At 44.0% G+C, this 25,793-nt stretch overlaps 2 protein-coding genes across 3 annotated transcripts in view; one reads left to right on the top strand and one right to left on the bottom strand.

The window, feature by feature from the left end:
* The window catches only part of LOC147459626 (exocyst complex component SEC5C-like), a 104,433-nt gene extending 86,315 nt beyond the window's left edge, over window positions 1-18,118 (top strand). Inside the window, exons 20-21 of the mRNA XM_086510836.1 lie at window positions 16,961-17,182; window positions 17,277-18,118. Coding sequence (XP_086366962.1) covers window positions 16,961-17,182; window positions 17,277-17,741 — 687 coding nt within the window. The 3' untranslated portion in view covers window positions 17,742-18,118. The remainder of the gene's footprint in view (window positions 1-16,960; window positions 17,183-17,276) is intronic.
* A 3,118-nt stretch (window positions 18,119-21,236) lies between these two features.
* Window positions 21,237-23,449, bottom strand: LOC147459625 (uncharacterized). Of its 2 annotated transcripts, none has more exons than XM_086510834.1 (2): window positions 23,202-23,449; window positions 21,237-23,113 (listed from the first exon to the last, which is right to left on the bottom strand). In XM_086510834.1, the coding sequence occupies exons 1-2, from the start codon at window positions 23,324-23,326 to the stop codon at window positions 21,697-21,699; spliced, it is 1,542 nt and encodes a 513-aa protein (XP_086366960.1). In that variant the 5' UTR covers window positions 23,327-23,449; the 3' UTR covers window positions 21,237-21,696. The 2 variants fall into 2 exon arrangements, with proteins under 2 accessions (XP_086366960.1, XP_086366961.1); XM_086510835.1 differs by having other exon boundaries at window positions 21,237-23,109; window positions 23,202-23,338.
* Window positions 23,450-25,793: the final 2,344 nt, after the last annotated feature.

Raw genomic sequence — 25,793 nt, 5'->3', positions numbered from 1 at the left:
GAACCTTGAAACCGGCCCGTGGGGCGGTAGGCTTTGGCTTTCACCCGAAATTCTTTACTTTAGACACACACAGACAGAGCGTGCAAAGAAAATGTGAGATGGGAATTAGCACTTAAGAACACACACGGCTCGGAAGCTAGAATGCTCCGAGCGTACGCCGACAACCTGTAGGCCCCAAAATTGGCACCCCTTTCGGTATTTCTTTATACTTTGAGAGGGTAAATTACAAAGTATGTCCCGGGAATCCTTTACCTGTATCCAACTAGATACCACCTATTTTGGCCAAATTTCGGCAGCACAACGGCCCCAAAACTTGCGCGGAACCAATTCCCCTACTGGATCTCACTTCCACTGGCATAAACCTTCTAATTCCTGCCCTAAAACAGTAAATTCAGCACACTGTATTTACTGGTTTTTGCCCTGTTTTCAGCCCCAAACAGTCCCCTAACTGTCCTCTGCCAGTGGGGCACCATACCCAATGGTTCTGGCGTCCGTATGGCTGAAAAACAGTCAATTTGCAGCACATATACGGCATTGAAAACGCACCAGTGCCTGCTTTGGAGTAGCAGTTAGCTACCCCTGTTCCTGCTCAAGGAGGCTCTTGCCTCAGCACAGAAGCATGAAACCACACAGCTGTACATCAGTCAAATGAAGAGCCCTCTTGTGGGGCATCACATAACTGCACGAAGGGGAGAGAGAGAGCAGTGTGTAGTGTGCAGGGCATCACTCCTAGCACCACACTGTACATTGAGTGGAAAGAAAGCACTCCAAGCACCACACTGTACATTGAGTGGAAAGAAAGCACTCCATAGCTCTTAACTTGTGACAGGAAGTAAATGAGGCCTTTCCCAGCGCCCTTTTTTCTTAATGAGGCAAGTACACAGGAAAGTGCCACTTGGCACATTTACAAGGATTTGCCTGTTCCGGGGTTGCCGCCTAAAATTCTCCCGACTAGTTACCAAGTTGACTTCGCGGAGAGTTATAAAGCGTTTCCCTAGTCATACCGAAGGTAATGATGCGAATACATTTCACGGCCCAAAATAGCAGTTCCCTAATTTTTAGGAGATGCTTCTGTTGGGCTCCCATTGGTCATCTGACCATCTATCCTCATTGGGACCGCATCCAAAAGTGCAATGTGGCCCAACTGTCGGATACTTTCTGTTGGTGATCCCACCTTGACTTTATGCCTTTATTAAGTTCACTTCCTAGTATCCACCAATTTGCTAAGTGCGACGGGGGGACCTACATGACCTTGCACTAAGCCTAGACATTCTCTTACTATACGAATTCCAATGCCGACCAACTTTCCATCTGCGGGTGAAACTACCGTTCACATTGGCCATACAATGTCCGACCATTTGCAACTTCAAAAAGAGTCTCAAAAATAAAACAAAAATCATTGGTAAGAAACCAACAACTAAGGTTCGCAATTGCCACGTCCTCGTGACACATGCCTAAAATGTTGTCCCCCACTCAAAAGATTGGCCAAGGGGGTTAGGGTTTGAAAACCTAACCCTTGCCAACTGATAAAGTATGGCTGAGGGGCCTAAACCCCTATCAAGCACTTAATAAATAGACTGACGCAGCTGGTTGAATCAGCATAAAACACGGAGAGTAGGCTGACTCGGAAGACGTTGGGACATGATGATGTGGCATAACGTATTAGCCAGGACAATTTTGCTCGAGTAGCTTTTGGGTGTAAGTGCTTTTGAATGAGAGGTTCTAGGGCTCTGATTTTGGTCATCCCTTGTATTGTTTATAAGAACCCTCTGGGCCAGGGAGCATCTGACAAAGAGTCTCATAGAGAACTGGACCCTCAAGGAGCTGTACCTTTGCGAAGCAATAATAAAGAAATATCGGAAGAGGCGCTAGTCTTTGGGGCCATGCATCTGGGGATGGAACTCTCTATTCAACTTCATCTATTTCCAGATTTTGTTTGTGTTGCTATTGATTTCTCGCTTGGAGTGTCCAAGCTTGGAACACTCCCACCCTCTGGTGCCGATAGGGGGGCCAACAGTGTCTCTCTATGTCTATGTATCTCCCCTAGAAAGCGGCCAAACTAGTGTTGATCTCCAGACTCCATGATCTCTCGTAGGGTGGGCTGTCTTGTGAAAAGAGCCTCATATTTGGCTCCGATACTCTCATATGCTCTACATCTGTAGACAAAGTGCTCCTTCTCCTCAATCACCCTCTTTTGTGCAAATCTGGCAAAACCTCTCTGTTGAGGGGGTATGGTAGCTCTTCGTGTCCCTATCTCTAGATGGTGTGATGATACTCAGAGATGACCGATCGCCACTCGTGAACTATGTGTGTGGCATGTATGTGTCCCATGTAGCGCGGTCTCTTGATGAACTCCTTATCTAGCATGGACAAGAAGTGCTCATTGTAATAGCGCATCTTTGGGGGGAAGAGCCTTTCTAGGTGCGATCCATGTCTCTTTGATGTAGAGTTGCCATAGATCTTGTCTAAGTACTGTGTTCCTCTCATTGTGTGAGAGTTGGATGAAGGGTGAGTCTTACTGGAAGGGTGGTAATCTATCCATGTCTACCCCATGTGCTGTGAACCACTCTCTCACCTGGGAATACCAAGACTCGTGCTTGCTTGACTCTAAAATCTTTCTGGAGGCCTTGAACGATCTATGTGTGAGTCTATCTGGTGGCATACTCTCATCCTCTGAATGAGGCAAACTGTTTGGAAAATAGCTTCGACTAGCATGGGTGGAGTGGCTAATTCTGCTCTAATAATGTTGTGTGGTACTTACGGCTTGCTGCGGAACAAGTGTAATATCATACATATCTGTGGTCTCTCGGTCTGTGTCCATGAGGTGGCTATAGCATACATCACAGTTGGGGTGACCAACTGTCGAAGATCCATCCCTTGATTGGGGCTCTTGAAAGTGTGCCTGATGACATCTCTCTCTAGCATGGCCAAAGCCGCATATCCTCTAGTGAGTGTGTTCGTAGCCTTCTTTGCCATTGTGAAGGGCACGGGTAGGCTCACAAGGTGACTCCCAAGTATACATAAGTCTCCACCACCTTTGCATGTCCACCTGCAGCAATCTCACTCCTGATAGCCCTAGAAGTATGAAAGATCATGTACAAAAGTCGTGACTCGTCAAGAGCCTTGAGGTGTGTTGTAAGCCTTCTTCTTATTCAAGGATCAAAACAATGTCGTCGGCATAAAGCATGATATGTATTGGGGTACCTGCAACAGACTTGGACACTCCAAGTCAAGAATCAATCGCGACAGCACCAAATAACCACTTCAAAACAATTCACAGATCACAATAGATTTGCACTGGCCCGGCGGAGTTCCGTGCCTAGAGATATTGGCCCCAAAGACTGACGCCCCTTTCGGTATTTCTTTTTGTATTAATCAATCATCAAAGTACAAGAGAGTGGTTAGGGTTTCACTCTCAGACTCTGCGTCCAGATGCTCTGAGAAGTGAAGCCCTCACCACTTATTTAAAGATATAAGGGATGCCCAAAAGCAGAGCCCCAAAAGCTTGAAAGCAAAAGCAGATTCTCTCTCTCTCTCTCTCTCTCTCTCTCTCTCTCTCTCTCTCTCTCTCTCTCTCTCTCTCTCTCTCTCTCTCTCTCTCTCTCTCTCTCTCTCTCTCTCTCAATGAGAGTCAGTAAAAAGCAAGTTCTCTTTTTCTCTTTCTTTCTCCCAAATCAAAGCGAAAAGCTGAGATTTGCGTCGCTCAAAATTTCCCAAAAAAAATTTATTTAAAAAAAAAAAATAATAATAATCCGCCTCCGCGATTTCCGGAAATTAGGGTTTCTCACTTTGTGACATACCCCCCTCTTGAAAGCATTGTAATCGACCGCGATTACGCCTGCAAAACCGACAAAAGCCATAAACCGTCTTAGCAGACACTGACTGTTAGTACCTACGTACTAGGAACACACATCTAGCACATGTACAAAATCGACAGTCACATCACACACAACATCACAGGACATCACCAGACATCACATGACATTCAACATTCATTCGGATCTTAGACCATGATTTATCGGCAATGTAGCTAGCAATCACATCTAGGTCCAATCGGGACCTCATCGATGTTCGATTGACTAACCCCTATTGCAACCATGTCTATTCGATATCAATCAGACCAAAATGCTGCAGTCATTTCGTCTATCAGTTCCTGCACTCACAAGAAGTCAAGAACAAATCAGTATCATAATCACGAATTCCATTTCATAAAGACATCAAGCAGAATACTGTCAGCTTTCAGTATCCCTGAAGCTCAAAGAGACATCAGTGACTTTAGTATCAAAATCGAGGCATCTGTTGACAAAGGAGCGGAGTAACTCCTCTCTTGTGCATCCCACGTCACCAGATCTCCGGCCAAGCTAAATTCTGGGTTCCGGTTGGAGTAGACTATGCTAAACCAAAACATCGAGGTAAAGTTTCACAATCCGAGGAGTATCTGCTAGGTCCTCCTCCTCCATCCACTTCGCATCAAATGCAGGAAAGTTCTTGAACTTAACCAAGAACCGCCTTCGGACTTTACCTTTCTTTGTATCATTATGTGCCAAAATCTGTTCAGGAACAAGGATCTCCTCGTTTTCTTCCACTTCGGGTTGCTTATCAAGCTCCCATCATCAGGAACATCACCCTTAACAGGGTTCAAGAGACTCACATGCAATGCATTGTGAATCCTTCAAGTATCTGGCAGTTTCAATCGGAAGGAGACATCATTTATCTTGTCAGTGATTTGGAAAGGTCCGTAGTATCGCATACTAAGCTTTGGAAAAAGCCTCTCCTTTCCCTTTTTCTTTCGTAGGCGTGCCTTCTCAAAAGTAAGAGCACCCAATCATCCTCCTTCAGTTTCAAGTCGCGACGATGGCGATCCGCTGCCTTTTTCTGTCGTTCTTGAGACTCCTGCAACCTTGGCAAAAGCCGTATCCAAATCTCGCGAATATTCATCCGCTTCAAATATCTAATCTTTCGTGCTCAGGAAGGATGGAACCTTCGTAGCACTTTCAACAATCTCACATGGCGTCTTCCCCGTCGAAGAGTTTATCGTGTTATTGTAGGCAAATTCCACCAAAGGTAAGTTCTTTTCCCATTGAGTCTTTTGATCCGAGATACAAGACTTCAATAAATCTAAAATCACTGAATTGGCAATCTCAAATTGCCCGTCAGTCTGCAAGTGGAACGATGACGAGAACTGCAACCGCGTGCCAATGTTCTCCCAAATTGCCTTCCAAAACAAACTCATAAATCTGGGGTCTCTGTCGGAGACAATCGTCTCAGACGTGTCATGTAATCGGAAAATCATCGTGATCATTCTGTGTTCTTGGGAGATCAAAAATGAAATCCATTGCAATACTTTCCCAGGGGTGGGTGGGTATGGGTAAAGGCTGTAACAATCCGTGTGCCTTATGCCTGTCAAACTTGACCTTCTGGCATACCAAGCACCTGCGCACAAACTCTTCCACATCCTTTTTGATTCTCGGCCCAAAGAAGTATCTCTCTACCCCCTTCATGGTGGTAGCAATGTCGCAGTGACCCGTAAAAGGTGGACAGTGGCATTCAGTCATAACCTTATCCCTCAACGGCTGTGTAACGCACAACATAGTCTTTTTCATCAAGTAGCCTTCCCGAAGGGAGTATCCAGCTACTGTCTCCCCATCCCGTATCCGTGTGAAAATATCTGCAAAATCTGTATCTGTGGCATACTGATCGACCATATCCTCGAAGCTCCTATGATGTATCGCGGAAACAGCCAAAACCAACGGTTTCCGAGACAAAGCATCTGCCACCACATTCTTCTGTCCCTGCACATGGACAATCTGGAAGTGGAACTGTGACAAGATGTTCGCCCACCGCATCTGCTTTTCCGAAAGCTGCTTCTGTGACAAGAAGTAGTGCAAACTCTGATGGTCTGTAAAGACAGTAAAATCCGCTCCGAGTAGGTAATGCCGCCACTGAGTAAGAGCATGGATAACCGCCAAAAGCACTTTCTCATAAATCTGTGCTGTCATCTCCGGCCTAGAGAACAAACGGCTCTCGTAAGCTATGACATCGCCTTCTTGCATCAAGACCGCACCCAGATTACGATCTCTCTTTCAATGTCTGAAAGGCAGTCACCTCTGTGGGTCCCCACGAAAAAGGTACTCCTTTCTGTGTCAAGGTATGCAAAGGGGAAGCAACCTTTGCAAACTTTCGAATGAACCGCCTGTAGTACGAACAGAGTCCCAAGAAGCTTCTAACTTCATGGACATTCCTCAAATCGGGCCAATCACGGATAGTCTCTATCTTGGCCGGGTCCATTTTCACTCCTGCTGTTGACACAATGTGTCCCAAAAAGTGTATCTCTGGTAGGAAAAATTCACTTTTCTTTGCATTAATCACTAATGTGTGATCTGGTAATGCCTTAAAGACTTGAAGCAGATGATCTCTGTGTTCTGCCTCATTCTTGGAGAAAACAATGATGTCGTCAAAGAAAGTGCCAACAAATAGCGTGTATTCTCGAAAAATCCTGTCCATCATCCGGTTAAATGTCGCAAGAGCATTGGTTAAGCCAAAAGGCAACACCAAAAACTCAAATAACCCAAAAGTCGTCCGAAAAGCTATCTTGTAGACATCTCCTAGCGCTATCCTGATCTGATGATATCCACTCTTCAAGTCAATCCTGCTAAAGCACATAACTTGTCGAGTATATCATCGATCCTAGGAATTGGAAATTTGTTCTTGATGGTGATTTCGTTGAGAGTGCTATAATCGATGCACATTCTCCAAGATCCGTCTTTCTTGAAAACCAACAACACTAGAGAGCAACACGGTGAAGTACTAGGCTGGACAAGACCCTTTTCTAAGAGGTCTTTCACTGGGTTCATAATCTTTTCATTCTGTACTCGGTTCACACGGTAAGGTGGCCGGTTTGGTGGCCTGCTTTCAGGTGTTAGATCAATGGTTTGATCTTCAGGCCCTCTGAAAAGCAATCGGCATGAGTGTGGAGAAAAATCTTGGCGTTCTTTCGATCAGGTCAAAACATATTCAACCTTTATCCATCGTTCAGTTTTCTCCCAAAAGAATGAGTAAGACACTGAAGTTCATCAAGTACAATCTCTAAGCCCTTCATTTATCAAAGTCGCTTTCTCGGCCCGGTAGTCAACCACGGCGTAGTTCTTGTGGTACCAAGGGATCCCGAGTAGAACGTCACTCGCGTGCCCTGAACACCCCTGTCATTGCAAACAAAGTTTGCCAATGCTCGGTGTAATGGCAACATCCCATCCGGGTGCCAGTCGAACTACCTCCGCCTGTGGTGTCAGTCTGTCGGGCGTAATTCCAAATTGAGCCGCCAATTCCAAGTGAAAAGAAGTTGGCCTCGGCTCCTTCAAAAGAGCTTCTTGATCCTTCACTTTGCCCCAAAAAGCGGCAAAGTTTGTACTTTCATTCATTTGATTCGGTGCAGGTCCCACGCCATGTGGTACCAGTTCTGCTTTTCTATATGCCTTTTCTGCCACATTCCTCAGCTGCTCTCGAACTCTCAGACCTGTCGTCGTCTTTATCATTCTATTCTTTCTGTGCCTTATTAGGGCACTTCGCGGAGATATGTCCCTGTTCCCCGCATCCAAAGCACTTCCCCTCTCTGATGTAGCGAGCTCTCTCCTCAGGAGTAAGCTTGGGTCGTGCATCCTTTTTCTCTGGGTTGCTCTTTTTCTTTCTACTTTCATTCCGAGAAGTCTGTTCAGCTCATTGTGTCATGGCCTCATCTGTGGGGTAGGTCAGACTGCCAGAGTGAATGGCAAAGTCCCGCTTCGCATGACTCATCAACTCCTAAATAGAAGCCGACTGCTATTCCAAGCAGTGATCTCGGATCTGTGTAGGTAGACCGAAGGTAAACCGTTCAATCTGTTCTCTGAACGAGATCTTCTTGAATGGAGAGGCGGGTAGAAAAGAGCTCCAGAATCTTTCACAGTAAGTATTTACTGTATCGCTCTTGGTCATCCGAAGATGGTTCCAAGCAGCTCGTATATCTCGCTCAAACTCTTGAGTCAACCAAGAAGAAATAAAAAGCCTCTTGAATTTTAAGCCATGTTACTGGCACAGTCTTGCTTAATAGAAGAGTGGACCACCAAGTGCGAGCATTCCCCTTAAAATAAGAGGCAGCTCTCCGAATCTTGGAGTGCTCTGAATAGCGTCCTCCCGCGAAAGCGATGTCAAATTGTTGTATAAAAGACAAAGCCTTCGAAGCATCTGAGTATCCTGAGAAAGTTTCAAACTTGATCGAGTGGCCACCTTCCTTAAACTCTCGGACTTTCTTGCTTTTATCTTCGAGAAAGTCATACTGGTTAGCTTTGTAAAAATTCTTCTTGTTCGCATAAAAGTTTCCATCATCAGAATCTGAGCTGTCTGTAGACGAGTCCTCAGTAGAACTGTCACTCACTGGGCGAGACTTAGACTTCCTTGCCTTTTTCTTGCCCTTTCCGAAGCGTTGTTTCTTGCTTCGCTTTTTACCTTTTCTGTCTTCTTCGCTCGAATCCGAAGAGCTAGAAGAACTGTCATAAGAAGAAGAAGAAGAACAACTGGGTACTCCTTCAAATGGAACACGCTTCTTCTGTTTCTTTGCCTTGTCAAAAGTCGACTGACGACCCAAATAACCTGGAAAGTCAATGCTTTTCTTCTGCTTTTTGTCGTGCTTTTTGGCTTTCTTTTGCACGCCGAAAAGCTGAGCAATCCGTGCATCAACAACGTTCTCCAGTTCCTTCTCCGTATATTTTCTTGGAGGCAGAAGGTTTCTTGAGAGCGGGTTTCAGGAGTGGTGTTGTGGTTCTCTGCCACTCCATCTGTACCTCTTCCAAAGAGGTCTGGGTCACATATTTTGCCATCTTCGGGTCCTTGGCAAAATTGAGCATCATCTTTGTTGCATCGCCGATCAATTGACGACGCTCCATCTCTTGCTGCTCCGCCTGAGTAGGCCTAGGCGGGCCATACTCTCTGCCGGAATCTTCGTTGTGATCCCAGCCCGCATCTCCAGATGCAGAGGGAGTCGACTGATCATTGACTGAAGCCATGGGTGCCGCGGAAAAAAAAATTGGGGATTGGATTTCCCGTAGAAGAGAAATCGGCCATGCTCTGATACCACTGTAACAAACTTGGACACTCCAAGTCGAGAATCAATCGCGACAGCACCAAATAACCACTTCAAAACAATTCACAGATCACAATAGATTTGCACTGGCCCGGCGGAGTTCCGTGCCTAGAGATATTGGCCCCAAAGACTGGCGCCTCTTTCGGTATTTCTTTTTGTATTAATGAATCATCAAAGTACAAGAGAGTGGTTAGGGTTTCTGTAACAGACTTGGACACTCCAAGTCAAGAATCAACCGCGACAGCACCAAATAACCACTTCAAAACAATTCACAGATCACAATAGATTTGCACTGGCCCGGCGGAGTTCCGTGCCTAGAGATATTGGCCCCAAAGACTGGCGCCCCTTTCGGTATTTCTTTTTGTATTAATCAATCATCAAAGTACAAGAGAGTGGTTAGGGTTTCACTCTCAGACTCTGCGTCCAGATACTCTGAGAAGTGAGGCCCTCACCACTAATTTAAAGGTTACAAGGGATGCCCAAAAGCAGAGCCCCAAAAGCTTTTAAAATCAAAAGCATCAGTTCTCTCTCTCTCTTAGAGAGTCTTTTCTCTTTTTTTTTTTTAAAAGCAAAAGTAAAATTCGCATCGCTCATCATTTTCCAAAAAAAAAATTTTAAAAAAAAAAATAATAATAATCCGCCTCCGCGATTTCCGGAATTTAGGGTTTTTGGCAAAAATTAGGGTTTGCAGGAATTTTAGGGTTTCTGGCAGAAATTAGGGTTTCTGTTGTCCGCCACGTCATCACTTTGTGACATACCCCCCTCTTGAAAGCATTGTAATCGATCGCGATTACGCCTGCAAAACCGACAAAAGCCATAAACCGTCTTAGTAGACACTGACTGTTAGTACCTACGTACTAGGAACGCACATCTAGCACATGTACAAAATCAACAGTCACATCACACGACATCACAGGACATCACCAGACATCACAGGACATTCAACATTCATTCGGATCTTAGACCATGATTTATCGGCAATGTAGCTAGCAATCACATCTAGGTCCAATCGGGACCTCATCGATGTCCGATTGACTAACCCCTATTGCAACCATGTCTATTCGAGATCAATCAGACCAAAATGCTGCAGTCATTTCGGCTATCAGTTCCTGCACTCACAAGAAGTCAAGAACAAATCAGTATCATAATCACGAATTCCATTTCATAAAGTCATCCAGCAGAATACTGTCAGCTCTCAGTATCCCTGAAGCTCAAAGAGACATCAATGACTTTAGTATCAAAATCGAGGCATCTGTTGACAAAGGAGTGGAGTAACTCCCCTCTTGTGCATCCCACTGCACCAGATCTTCGACCAAGCTGAATTCTGGGTTCCATTTGGAGTAGACTATGCTAAACCAAAAGCATCGAGGAAAAGTTTCACAATCTGAGGAGTATCTGCTAGGTCCTCCTCCTCCATCCACTTCGCATCAAGTGCAGGATAATTCTTGAACTTAACCAAGAACCGCCTTCGGACTTTACCCTTATTCTTCGTATCCTTATGTGCCAAAATCTGTTCAGGAACAAGGATCTCCTCGTTTTCTTCCACTTCGGGTTGCTCATCAGGCTCCCCATCATCAGGCACATCACCTTTAAAGGTTTCAAGAGATTCACATGAAATGCATTGTGAATCCTCCAAGTATCTGGCAGTTTCAGTCGGAAGGAGACTTCATTTATCTTTTCAGTAATCTGGAAAGGGCCGTAGTATCGCATACTGAGCTTTGGAAAAAGCCTCTCCTTTCCCTTGTTCTTTCGTAGGCGTGCCTTCTCAAAACGTAAGAGCACCATCCTCCTTCAATTTCATGTCGCGACGATGGCGATCCGCTGCCTTTTTCTGTCGTTCTTGAGACTTCTGCAAAGTCCGTATCCAGATCTCGCGTATATTCATCCGCTTCAAAGATCTTATCTTTCGTGCTCAGGAAGGGTGAAACCTTTGCAGCACCTTCAACAATCTCAAATGGCGCCTTCCTTGTCGACGAGTGTATCGTGTTATTGTAGGCAAATTCCACCAAAGGTAAATATCTTTCCCATTGAGTCTTCTGATCTGAGATATAAGACTTCAATAACTCTAGAACCACTAAATTGGCAATCTCAGATTGCCCATCAGTCTGCGGGTGGAACGATGACGAGAACTGCAACCGCGTGCCAATGTTCTCCCAAATTGTCTTCCAAAACAAACTCGTAAATCTGGGGTCTCTCTCGGAGACAATTGTCTCAGGCATGCCATGTAATCTGAAAATCTGGGCCACAAACAGTCTCGCTAAGTGATCCGGCTTGATTGTTTTCTTCACTGGAATGAAATGAGCCTGTTTGCTGAATCTGTCAATAACAGTCCAGATACCATCGTGACCACTCTGTGTTCTCGGGAGATTAAAAATGAAATCCATCGCTATACTTTCCCAGGGGCGGGTGGGTATGGGTAAAGGCTGTAACAATCCCTGTGCTTTATGCCTGTTAAACTTGACCTTCTGGCATACCAAGCAAGTGCGCACAAACTCTTCCACTTCTTTCTTGAGTCTCGGCCAAAAGAAATATCTCTCTACCCCTTTCATGGTGGTAGCAATGCCGCGGTGACCCGTAAAAGGTGGACAATGGCATTCAGTCATAACCTTATCCCTCAACGGCTGTGTAACGCACAACATAGTCTTTTTCATCAAGTAGCCTTCCCGAAGGGAGTATCCAGCTACTATCTCCCCATCCCGTATCCGTGTGAAAATATCTGCAAAATCTGTATCTGTGGCATACTGATCGACCATATCCTCGAAGCTCCTATGATGTATCGCGGAAATAGCCAGAACCAACGGTTTCCGAGACAAAGCATCTGCCACCACATTCTTCTGTCCCTGCACATGGACAATCTGGAAGTGGAACTGTGACAAGATGTTCGCCCACCGCATGTGTTTTTCCGAAAGCTGCTTCTGTGACAAGAAGTAGCGCAAACTCTGATGGTCTGTAAAGACAGTAAAATCCGCTCCGAGTAGGTAATGCTGCTACTGAGTAAGAGCATGGATAACCGCCAAAAGCTCTTTCTCATAGATCTGTGCTGTCATCTCCGGCCTAGAGAACAAACGGCTCTCGTAAGCTATGACATGGCCTTCTTGCATCAAGACCACACCCAGACTACGACCACAAGCATCACAATATACTTCAAATGACTTCTGCAAGTCCGGCAAAGTCAAAATAGGTCCCGTAGTCAATTTCTCTTTCAATGTCCGAAAGGCAGTCACCTCTGTGGGTCCCCACGAAAAAGGTACTCCTTTCTCTGTCAAGGTATGCAAAGGGGAAGCAACCTCTGCAAACTTTCGTATGAACCGCCTATAGTACTAACACAGTCCCAAGAAGCTTCTAACTCAAGAAACTGCATGGACATTCCTCAAATTGGGCCAATCACGGATAGTCTCTATCTTGGCCGGGTTCATTTGCACTCCTGCTGTTGACACAATGTGTCCCAAAAAGTGTATCTCTGGTAGGAAAAATTCACTTTTCGTAGCATTAATCACTAATGTGTGATCTCGTAATGCCTAAAAGACTTGAAGCAGATGATCTCTGTGTTCTGCCTCATTCTTGGAGAAAACAATGATGTCGTCAAAGAAAGTGCCAACAAATAGCCTGTACTCTCGAAAAATCCTATCCATCATCCGGTTAAATGTCGCAGGAGCATTGGTTAAGCCAAAAGGCATCACCAAAAACTCAAATAACCCAAAAGTCGTCCGAAAAGCTGTCTTGTAGACATCTCCTGGCGCTATCCTGATCTGATGATATCCACTCTTCAAGTCAATCCTGCTAAAGCACAAGGATCCCTGTAACCTGTCGAGTATATCATCGATCCTAGGAATCGGAAATCTGTTCTTGATGGTGATTTCGTTGAGAGTGCTATAATCGATGCACATTCTCCAAGATCCGTCTTTCTTCAAAACCAACAACACTGGAGAGCAATACGGTGAAGTACTAGGCTGGACAAGACCCTTTTCCAAGGGGTCTTTCACTGAGTTCATAATCTTTTCATTCTGTACTCTGCTCACACGATAAGGTGGCCGATTCGGTGGCGTGCTTCCAGATTTCAGATCAATGGTATGATCTTCAGGCCCTCTCAAAAGCAATCGGCATGAGCGTGGAGAAAAAAAATCTTGGCGTTCTTTTCTTCAGGTCAAAACATTTTCAACTTTTATCCATCGTTCAGTTCTCCCAAAAGAATGAGTAAGAAAACTGAAGTTCATCAAGTACAATCTCTAAGCCCTTCATTTATCAAAGTCGCTTTCTCGGCCCGGTAGTCAACCACGGCGTAGTTCTTGTGGTACCAAGGGATCCCGAGTAGAACGTCACTCGCGTGCCCTGAACACCCCTGTCATTGCAAACGAAGTTTGCCAATGCTCGGTGTAATGGCAACATCCCATCCGGGTGCCAGTCGAACTACCTCCGCCTGTGGCGTCAGTCTGTCGGGCATAGTTCCAAATCGAGCCGCCAATTCCAAGTGAAAAGAAGTTGGCCTTGGCTCCTTAAAAAGAGCTTCCTGATCCTTCACTTTGCCCCAAAAGCGGCAAAGTTTGTACTTTCATTCATTAGACTCGGTGCAGGTCCCACGCCATGTGGTACCAGTTCTGCTTTTCTATCTGCCTTTTCTATCTTCTTCGCTCGAATCCGAGGAGCTAGAAGAACTGTCAAAAGAAGAAGAAGAAGAACTGGGTAGGTCTTCAAACTTGATGGGCTTCTTCAATTTCTTTGCCTTGTCAAATGTCGACCAACGACCTAAATATCCCGGGAAGTCAGTGCCTTTCTTCTGCTTTTTGCCGTGCTTTTTGGCTTTCTTTTGCACGTCGAAAAGTTGAGCAATCCGTGTATCAACCACGTTCTCCAGTTCTTGCTCCGTATATTTTCTTGGAGGCAGAAGGTTTCTTGAGAGCGGGTTTCGGGAGTGGTGTTGTGGTTCTTTGCCACTCCATCTGTACCTCTTTCAAAGAGGTCTGGTTCATATATTTTGCCATCTTCGGGTCCTTGGCAAAATTGAGCATCATCTTTGTTGCATCGCCAATCAATTGACGATGCTCCATCTCTCTTTGCTCCGCCTGAGTAGGCCAAGGCGGGCCATACTCTCTGTCTGAATCTTCGTTGTGATCCCAGCCCGCATCTCCAGATGCAGAGGGAGTTGACTAATCATTGCTTGAAGCCATAGGTGCCGTGGAAAAAAAATTCGGGGATCGGATTTCCCGTAGAAGAGAAATCGGCCGTGCTCTGATACCACTGTAACAGACTTGGACACTCCAAGTCAAGAATCAACCGCGACAGCACCAAATAACCACTTCAAAACAATTCACAGATCACAATAGATTTGCACTGGCCCGGCGGAGTTCCGTGCCTAGAGATATTGGCCCCAAAGACTGGCGCCCCTTTCGGTATTTCTTTTTGTATTAATCAATCATCAAAGTACAAGAGAGCGGTTAGGGTTTCACTCTCAGACTCTGCGTCCAGATACTCTGAGAAGTGAGGCCCTCACCACTAATTTAAAGGTTACAAGGGATGCCCAAAAGCAGAGCCCCAAAAGCTTTTAAAATCAAAAGCATCAGTTCTCTCTCTCTCTTAGAGAGTCTTTTCTCTTTTTTTTTTTTAAAAAGCAAAAGCAAAATTTGTGTCGCTCATCATTTTCCAAAAAAAATAATAATAATAATAATAATCCGCCTTCTCGATTTCCGAAATTTAGGGTTTGCAGGAATTTTAGGGTTTCTGGCAGAAATTAGGGTTTCTGCTGTCCGCCACGTCATCACTTTGTGACAGTTTCACTCTCAGACTCTGCGTCCAGATGCTCTGAGAAGTGAAGCCCTCACCACTTATTTAAAGATACAAGGGATGCCCAAAAGCAGAGCCCCAAAAGCTTGAAAGCAAAAGCAGATTCTCTCTCTCTCTCTCTCTCTCTCTCTCTCTCTCTCTCTCTCTCTCTCAATGAGAGTCAGTAAAAAGCAAGTTCTCTTTTTCTCTTTCTTTCTCCCAAATCAAAGCGAAAAGCTGAGATTTGCGTCGCTCAAAATTTCCCAAAAAAATTTTATTTTAAAAAAAATAATAATAATAATCCGCCTTCTCGATTTCCAGAAATTAGGGTTTTTGGCAGATATTAGGGTTTGCTGGAATTTTAGGGTTTCTGGCAGAAATTAGGGTTTCTGCTGTCCGCCACGTCATCACTTTGTGACAGTACCTCGAAGGTCCACACCCTGGCCACCAGCTCGTAGTATGTAATTTCATCAATGTAGATGCCGAAGAGGGTTGGGGAGAGTGGGCATCCTTGCTTCACACCAATGATGCTAGTAATAATAGGGTTTGATAAGCCTTCTGGGCATTGCACTATTCCCGTCACCTACTCATATAAAGCATATATAGCCTAAGTCATCTGTGAAGGTGCACCCAAGCTCTGGACTCTCACACAAAGTGTATCAAATGCGTTGGGGTAGTCCACAAAGCAGCAATGTAGTCTCTTCTTCCGCACTATTGCCCCATCAATGAGGCAACGCAGAACGAAGATGTTATTTATAGTAGAGAAGGCTTGTCTTGAAACCTGCTTGGCCGGGGGCTCTGAGTTGCTCCATCTCTGCATATGAGCTGTGCTTTGCCTGAAGTAGAGTTTGGCCATGGTGTGGCCAATCATGATGGTCCTATAATTCTCTGGGTCCAAGGTGTCGCTAGACTTGTGGATAGGCACAATAGCGTGTCTAGTCCACTCCTCTGGGAAGCCCTCCACCATAGCCCAGTTGAAGATGTGTGCAATCAACAGGGCTATGGCGTCGGCTTTGTAAATAAGGTGCTCACATTGTAGTCCTATGTTGTTAGCAGATCTGCGGTGCTCTAGTCAGTGTATGGCTCATGTTCACCATATCTGTGGTCAAGAAAGTGGAGACGTTAGGTCGTGGCTTGAGTGGCTCTGCGATCGGAGGCTGCCTAGGGACCTCATACAACCTCTTTGCATAATCATACCATACATTTGGGTCCTCAATGGGTGTGGTTGGTCGAGGCTCTCTAAGAGTCTTCCATGTTGTCTCACTATCAATGCTCATGAATAGGTGGTAAAGCTCAATTCTCGCCGCTTGCGGCATGTGGGAGTCTTCATTTGTCAAATGGTCTCCTACTTTGTAGTCTTCCGAAAGCTCTGTGCTCAGAGGGTGCGGTAAAGCCCTGTGCACTCGTCATCATACTAGCGGCTTAGTGGCATAGTCCCTTTGGGGGGGCAGTTGGCTTGGGGTTAGGATTTTAATCCTAACCCTTAAGCACTTCAAAACAACTGAGAGAGACGGAGTGGCGGAGTTCCACTCCCAAAGAGCACTGGCCCCAAACCATGGCACCCCTTTCAAGTAATGCAGCTAGGGATGACTTCAATCCTTTTGAAAGAATAATGAGAAGGTTCTTGGGAGCCAAATTTTCAATCATTACAATGTTTCCTGGAAACCTTCAGCAATGATTTTCCATGTTCTAATTTCGGTTATTTTTGCCTTGATTTTTGACTTTCGTATTTCTGTCTTGGCCAATAAAATAAATTTGCCCATGATATATTCTCATTAACTTGTTCCCTCATGAAAAACCAAACATAAGTCCTGGTTTCTTACTCATCTAGCAATCAATAAAAGCAATAAGCAAAAAGCACTCGAAAATGATTCCTCTTTATCCCTTACCTACACTCATAAGCATCTAGAAGTCAAAGCATATTGGATTGACATTATGGATTTCCGAAAAACTCCCTTGTTCAATGTATCTTCTCCATGTATGGGCAAGAGTTGGCTAGTCAGCATTATTGTGAATAGAAATTCCTTGGAAATGTAAACTTTTTCTTTCATGTATTGGAAAGAGTTTAATATGGATTCATTTGTTTTGCAGCTTGGCTATCTAGAGGCAGTCTTGCGATCCCACTTTACAGCAACTGCTCAAGCCACATTCTCTTCACTTCGCAGTCAACTCAAGGAGAAAACACTTGAGACTATCAAAGAAGCTGAAACTCTGGGTCATAGGAGATCAACGACGAGAGGAGGGGTAGAGGATGGTTCATCAGCACCAGAGGAACGACTACAGAGCCTTTCTGTATCATGGGAGGAGTTGAATGTATGAGGGCCCCACAAGCACGGTTTAGATTGTATTTCTTTTGAGCTCTTAATGAGAAGAGCGCCACTCATTGATCCTGTCTTTTTCTTTGCAGGCTATAGAGCAACAAGTTTGTGACCAATTCCTCCAGTTGGAGTTGAAAAGAACAAGATTAATCATTGTGTGCTTCACAAATGCATATAATATGCATGAACCTGACAATACTTCTCAGAGCACTGCGCGTTACTCTTCTGGGAGGTCGATCAATGTGGTGAATTCAACTTTCAACCACCGAGTGCCACTTTCCCCTGGACCTGGTGCATCGCGACATCGGCGGTTTCAATCGGCTTCAAGTTTGTCCGACAACTCAGACTCTGGAAGACCCTCAGCTATACACCCTTCGCAATCACCATTAAGTCAATCAGGATATGCTAGCTCCGATGTGGGAAGTGAAACTGGAATCCATGAAAGTCGAACAAGAAGCTCTGTGACAAGCGAGAGGCGTGTCAAGGTGCAGGGAGACATCACAAGACATTCTAGAAGAGCAGTTTTTGCAGCGGCCGAAGAAGATTATCGATAGTGAAGAGCATACTCCTTATGTATAATAATGTGTGTGCCATTCTTTTCTTCATTCCAGAAATTTTTCTGCTGAGGCAGAAGTTTCTACTTTTAGTCTAGCAAATACGAGTTCAAACAGGGTCTCATAAAGGATTCATAAGACTGCTGATTGTAAATGAAGGTTGGTTGCTACGCCAACCTTGAAGGTTCCTTCTGTAATTTTGATTGCATATAGCTTCACAGCTTAAGCTTGGATATTGAGAAGTCTGTGTTGTAGTTTGGTTCAAGTGAAAGGAACAGAGGACGGTGTAGCCATTGTTATTCTTGTAGCTTATTATATTTGGATACCAAGTGTAGCTCAAAGGAATCAAGGCCGGTTAAAGCATGAGTTGAAAGCAATAGACATCTCATATCCATGCCATGCACTCTTTTAAAGAAGAAACCAGTTCCAGCATGCTACATACACGAGCACCCTCTTTTTTAGCTATAAAGCTGTGACTTTACATAAATTAATTTCAGACAGCAGCACTTAAATGCTGCCCTGTTGGGTTCACAACAGTGTGTTTTAAGTGTAGCACTGTAAGTTCACCAGGAGGCGTTATCTCAATTTCAAAGAGTTACAGAATACATTCACACAAGGGGTTAGCAAAAAAAATTTAACAAAATTTACAAGTTTAATTAAAGGGGTTACCTAATTCATGGTGAATCATTTATTAGAGGGAATTTAAGAATACCTTTTGAACCCATGTGGTATATGTGATTTTTGCACCTAATGTCTAGATACATGAGAGAGTCTTTGCTTAGTCATGCCATCTTTGTGGGTCCACAATGGAGGAGGTGGGTGTGGCTCCCATAGTCGGCACCATGCCACGACTAAACCTTGACTTACGAGTAGATGGAATAGATGTAGTTCCTCAAACTCCTGCTTTTTGTGGTTGGGGAGGGTCCTCATTTTATGCAAGCCTTTCTCTGTGATCTTATCTAGTACACACCGCCCACAGAGTGTTTGTATAGCTCTCTGCACTTGTCATATCATCTGCTCTGCAATATATAGAATATCCTTCTCACAAACCAAGCCCAAAACCATTCCAAATTTCCTTCATCGAATGAAACAATAAGAAACTTGCTCATTGCCCAAAGTAGCAAAAAACTAGGAGGAGATAGATACAACTCAAGTACAATCATGTAAAATTCAAATTCTCATTTTCCTTAGAAAGTTGGCAGTTCAATTCTAATGGAAAATTTCTTAGAACTAGTCAAGTTGAAGACCTCTTGGGAATGTGACGTGCATGTTAATTTTTTTTGGGTAAAAGCTGAATCCTATGCAGTCTTTATGTAATTATAATACTTTTCATTCATGGAGGTGGCATGGGTAGCATGTCACAAGTTCTTCCGCAAAAACTTAATGCAAGTGAACAATGGACACCTCTTTTGAGCCCACCTTTAGTCATTACATACACTTCATGATGAGAAGAGTCAGTTTGGAATGTCAATTGCCATTTCTTGAAGGGCTCTCCATTAAATGAGTCAATCCATGTATGCCCAAGGCAATTGCAGCAAACTAAAGACCTTAAATCTGTTGCTTGACGCACATGCTGACATTTTGCATGTACTAAACTTTATAACCTTGGCCTCCTCGGAAATGCAATTAAACATTCTCCGGTAAAATAGTATTAAAGTGAGCAAATCTTGATTCCAATTAATAAGTGTATTGATTGATAGTTGCTTGCAGACCATCCAATTACACATCAAAATCAATGGTCGTGAGATTTACACTGGCCATTGACAAATTAACTTCCTCCTCCCACGTGGAAACATGTACCAAAACTAAATGCGAGCATCCACCACTGAGAACACCTAGACTGAACAAATTTTAATTTCCTTATTTCATCAACATCCACAGGACTGAGAAAATGACCACTGGGAATGCCCAATGCACAGGTGCAGCCATGCAGAACTTCTCAACTCCCATGAATCTAGGTAATGCCAAAACCATAAATCTTAAAGGTAGTTAATTTGGCTGAAGGCACTTCCAAGGCTGGCCCAAATAAGAACCCTCTTAACACGTGATCCCAACACCAAAGATAATCCTACACCCCTTTTGCATTGAACATACACTTGGACTAGTCCAAGAGACCCCGATAAACTCGTAAGCATACATTAACATGAGTTGCTACCATGGCTTCAAATAAAGAGCACCTCCAAGATAACTCAAGGTAGATCCAGAAAGGACGACCTTGGAAGCAAGAGAGAGGAGACAAGGTAGAGGAAAATGATCGATGCCCATTGCATGTCCGTTTCATACAATCCATCCTTTCTTGTGATAACATCCTCTTACAAATGCTGGCCATGTTGTTACACCTGTGCCACTTAAAGATGTAGAAAAAGGCTCCACTTAACCCGTGGAATCCTAAGACATCTCAATCTTGCAAGGCCTCAACTGTCTTCCTGAGACAAGCATGCTACATCCCCCCATGTCATCTTCCACTACAATTTACCAAACCGACCACAGCAACCACTACAAACATCACATAAAAATAAGACCTGCTTTCTAGTTAGTGGAAGCCTCAGGAAGCTGCAAATTTGGCAGCGCAAAGGCTTGGAGAGAGCTTGCACTTAAGTGTACACGACGTCATAAAATAAATATTGTGAAGCTAGTCCAGCCTATTTGAAACTTTCTGCCTGGTGACCACATTCAAAAACTGAAGTAGGATGAGGATAGTCATCGATGATCAAGAGGGCCTACTTTTGTCTGTCCCTCTTTTACTGGAGTATCTCATTTTAAGGCGAGCAACCAAAACCAAGTGTCAAAAGGCATGATTCATGATCGAACTGATACCATGTTTCCCAGTTTCTCACTCACTATGCATTGACATAATGACATCATCATTTCCAACATAACTGCACATGACATCAGTACTCACCGACCATAAGGAGGAATAAAGATAAACATAACAATCTTAACTGTATGCTTCTAACTGAATAATGACTACCTACAACTTATGAAAACCATTAAACGGAAGATAGAATTGGTCATAAAGAACATAAATGAGGTTTCTACTCTGGTATTACCAGTGCTTATTTGCCAAAACACTCAACCAAACGGTTATAACATCACAAATCGTACATTACTACAGATGACCAATTTTCTTGCAGCATGCAATAAAATAAAATGTTTACAATCTTCAAAACTATCAATTTACAGAAAATTGAATTCAATGCTTCTCTAGACAGGAAGTCAAATAACCGACCCTAGATCAAGCAATCGCAAGTACCTATGAAGCTACCAAATGAAGTTCTATGACACGAGAATAGACACGAGATATGGAATACATGATAGACTGCGAAGTAGTTGGCAACACAAGGAAGAAACCATGGCTCTCAAGCAAAAGATTACCAATTAGCAACTTGGAAAGGCACATAGCTGTGGGCCTTTCAAATACACATGGGGGAATCTGTAGCCCTAGCACGTACATGACCGCCAGATGTTCAATAGCGTGATGAATAGTTCACAGCATAGCATGTAACATTTACCCCAATTTAATAAAACTGGAAAGATGAAGCTGCCAAATTTAACAACAGAAACATGCTCAAAACCTATTACATGCTCCTGAAAAAGGTAGCTGCATCACAAGATTAATCCTCCACACAATACTCGTTAACCACATTACACCAGCTCCAAACATCTTTCAATAACCACCTTACACCAGCTACATGAGACACTATCTCAAATAAATCCACATCAATTGCTTCCCCATGTTAAAAGAACAGAAAAATCTCGCACAAATCAGGCTTCACCTCGTGCATATGATCTGTTGCAAGACTTCAGCATGCACAGCAAGAAATCAAAGATCAACACTACCTTGCTCCAAGCTGCTGTATACATTTTGTAAGCCGCCCCTTGTCTACATGGTCTCTACCCATATCATCCTGACCATCGTAAATTGCAACCACTTCCACAACGTAAAAAGCTTTGCTCATTTCTTGTATCGGCCTGTGGCCTTTGCGGCTTCTTCACTCGACGACGGAAAAAGCTCAATATAGCGACTTCCCAGCATCATTTTGTCTCTAGACATTGCTTGCTTGGACTGGCTTGGCCCATCAAACTCAACAAATGCCTCACCACTTGCCCTGCCATCTGAATGAACAACAAACTGTATGTTCTCATCCTTGAGATTAAAATCCTTGAAGAACTCAATCACGTCCCTTTTAGAAGCTGAAAAGGGAAGCCCTCTTAACTTTAAAACTCCAGTATGCTCCAAATGTTCCTTGTCAATTGTGGATTTGGAAGGTAGGAAGGTAGGTGCAGGCTCCCCCATCCCACCCTTCTCCTGCTCTGATACCTCAGCTGCCACCGCCAGGTAGTACTCATGCTTCTTGCTGCGGAAAACTTCTATGTATCTCTGTCCCATGCTTTTCCTGTTTCTGTGCAGAGCAAGCTCCACTTGCATTGGCAAACCAAAGACACAATACGCCTCTCCAGAGAAGCGCCCTTGCTTGTGTGTAAGCAAAACATCCACCACATCTAGACCCCTGAAGAAATCATAGACATCGCTCTCTGTGCAGTTAAAAGGAAGACCCCGAATTCGAACAACTGGAAAGGCACGTGAAAATGCCGGAAATGGCATGAACCCAGGACCTTTAAAGAAGGGTGGTGGGGGTGAATGCGAAAGGTGAGGACTCCGCCGCTCAAAAGGCATCATGGGCAATGGTGGAGGAGGGGGTGATCCTGCAGTGTGATGATTAAGATGGCCTGGGGGAGAACCTGTATGGTATGGACTCATGCCAGATGATATGGGAGCCGATGTACCTGTACCAGGGTAAGGCGGCATGTGAGCTGAGGATGAGTAAGGTGTACTTGACAGAGGGTTCAGGCTACGACCTGAATTGTTCATATATCCAGGGTTTGTGTTTGCCGAACTGAGACCCATAGAGTTGACGCCTCCACTATTCATGTGATTTGGTTTCACTCCAGTATTGTAGCCTGCTGATCCAGGATTGCCTGCATAGCTGGGGTTGACACCTGGATGTAAAGGATTTGAAGGTGCCACTGCTGCATTAGGGGTATGTTGGGGGTAGGAAGAATACATAGCAGAGGCAGGGCCAGGAGCGCCCCCATGATTCTGGGCAGGAGTAGGGGATGCACCTGCATAATATGAGTTGAGGGATGTGCCCGATTGTAGAGCAGCTGAAGAGGCAGAGGAGGACGGGAAAGAAGGTTGATTTAATTGCAGGGTTTGGCTCTGATAGTATGGATTGAGCATGCCAGAGGCGGCAGCCGAACCCCCTTGTAAAAGACGCTGCCTCTTAACCTCGTACTCGTAGCCACTAGCGTCTGCACCTAAATCGCCCCCTCCTCCGTGTGCGCCCATCATGCTTACACCGTATTCCTGCCTATTCACACGCACGCACGCAGGTATCCGTAAGGTCTTCTATTCAAAGAGGAAACCCTCATCAAAGATATCTGAGTATGTGCGCTTACCTGTCAGACGGCGGACCCGCTGCTGTAGGCGGCGGAGCTCTGGGGGGGTACATGGATCTCTCAGGCCCGATCCCTGGTCCGGCAAGTTCTTGCTGATGCTGCTGGTGGGCAACTTCTTGATACATGCTATTCCAAATTCAAAAAACCCTAACTACGCAAAGCTTAGTTCATTTTATGCAAAGGAGTCCCATGGAAGGTCTGAGTGACTCTAACTAGGGATTGAACCCGACCACCTTACATAGTCCACCTCACCTTTTCATTGAACCATATATCAGTGGCTTTCTTTCATTGTTCACCACTCCTCAAATGCTTCTTCTAGTGACTACGAACAATGCCGACTCACGTATGTCCTTCTTAGACCAAATCAACATTCGTGCTTCATTCTTGAACGCTCTAATGTATTCTTATATTTTCTTATATGTGTTGTAAAAGAAGCTCCAATGTGTGGGGGCAATGTACCTTCTTACATTTTGAGCATATATTGCCCTCTCTTTCTCTACTTGCGAATACCTTGACATACAAACAATCTACACACCTCTTTCATTATGTGTTGAGCTCAAATGTACTTTAGTTCACCCATGAAGCATCCAAGTATTGTACACTTGCCATTTATTTCTTGTGTTAAAAGCTCTTATGTCTCCATAGGAGACTTTAAGTATAATGGAAATGAATATTTGGACATTTGTATATTGCTTCCTTGAATTTGTTTTTATTGATGGTGTGTTGAGGATTGATTATTATGATCACATGGTATGGTGTTGTTGTTCAGTTGGATCAGTGGAGTAGCTAGGTGCAAGACGCATTGGTGATGGCTTCAAGCCTAAATTGTATGATCACATGGTATGGTGTTGTTGTTTAGTTGGATCAGTGAGTAGATAGGGACAAGACGCGTTGATGATGGCTTCAAGCCCAAATTGTACAGTCAAATGGCATGCACCAATTATTATTAGAGCTGTTACTTTTCGTTGTAAATAGACTTTATGGATCGCTCCTATTTTTAGCCAAAGTGGATTGTATTTGTTTTGAGCTTTACTCCTTCTCTATGAATTAAATACGTGCAGAAGGAAGAAGCTTACTTTTCACAGAGGGAGATTATACCCAGTGCTCATGTCTCTTCTTCTCTCTTCTCTATCTCTCATCTCTACCTTCATGTGCATACATAGCACTCCGGCTGTGGAGATGCGCATGTATGCTAGCTCTCTACTTTCTCTTGATTCATGTTTTTTAAATTATTTTGCAGGTGCACCACATGTTGTTGTTGCACTGGTATCAAAGCCATGGCTATGCTCTTGGGTACACAACAACCATGGCTATGGAGACTTTTGCCTACAACAGTCAAAGCTCTATTTTTTGTATTGAAATTTTATTGTCAATTTTAAGAATGGGTGTCCTTTGCATGAATTGTTTCTTTGTTCTTAAGTATAGCTCTCTTTCTTGATTGATGGTATGGCTCTCTTCCTTGGTTAGTGAGGATAGCACCCAGGGTGTGCGATATAAGATGTACAATATATTTTGTAGGCTATAGAAGAAGAGGAAGAAGACATGTAGAAGTAGGAGAAGAAGAAGCGGATTTTTTTTCCGTATCGTCGCGGGTCTGTAAACCACAAGTCCCCAAGTTCCGATCTTCTTGACCATGACAGGCAGTCAAAGCTATTTTGAAGCTCTGGGTACTCTATGTTGACATCGCCATCTTCGTAGGTGAACAATCCCTCGAGCCAAAGAAGGGCTGAGTTTGACTTGCACTAAACCTGGTGGTTGGTGCCATTGTATCCAAATCTGTCGCCAATTTCTTCCCATCGATGATGACCAAGATAGTCCCTACCCTGCAACACAATCTGATCTTTCTCTCATAGACGCTACTACTCGACACCATTGCTGATGAGTTTCATATTATTAAAGCCTTTGGCTCTTCAACGCCCTATTTTGAGGGCCTTGACTTATTGTTATGGAGCCCTCCCAAAATAGGGACTGGCCTCACAACACCAACCCTTTTTATGCTTAACTTCTCAACACCTCCAATGAATTGACTTGATTGTAAACTAAGCACAAACTCTTTACAATACACGATAAGCCACCCAGGTGTCAAGTGTTGGTAATTTTTTGCAAGGAAAGTTGTTCAATTATCTTTGTCTCCAAGAGGTGAGCAATTTTAGACCATATACCATGAAGCAAAGACATAATCAATGATTTAAACAAAATAACACCACATGGATAATCTCTGTTACTCACAATACTACTGCATGGCTAATCACTTAATATTTAGAGGCTTGAAAATCGATAAAGACTCAGAATTGATACTTTTTCTTTGGTAATATGACCTTCTCACCTCCATAGGGAGTCGACTCCAGTGGTGTTTATTGAAACCCTCACTCAAAGGACACTACAGTGGTGTTTATTGAAACCCTCACTCAAAGGACACTACACATCAAAAAAAAAAATCTTTTCCATCTCTGCTACTGCCACCATCTCTACTGATAGTGAGAGAGCTTTGGAAGTTGTGAGGAACCCAATGTTCCATGCTTGCACAAAAGCACACAGAGATGCATTATCATTATGTTAGAGAGAGACTATTTGTAGGAGAGATCAACCTAG

The sequence above is a fragment of the Adiantum capillus-veneris genome, chromosome 4 (genome assembly GCF_014529385.1).
Source record: "Adiantum capillus-veneris isolate H3 chromosome 4, ASM1452938v2, whole genome shotgun sequence".
NCBI classification, from domain to species: domain Eukaryota; kingdom Viridiplantae; phylum Streptophyta; class Polypodiopsida; order Polypodiales; family Pteridaceae; genus Adiantum; species Adiantum capillus-veneris.
This window is presented reverse-complemented; position numbering and strand designations above follow the sequence as displayed.

Excerpts from the sequence above, each read along its gene's own strand:
- LOC147459625 (XM_086510834.1), bottom strand. The coding sequence starts at position 23,326 with ATGTATCAAGAAGTTGCCCACCAGCAGCATCAGCAAGAACTTGCCGGA. Across the intron at positions 23,114-23,201 it reads GCGGGTCCGCCGTCTGACAG|GCAGGAATACGGTGTAAGCA; the intron begins GTAAGCGCACAT and ends GCGTGTGAATAG.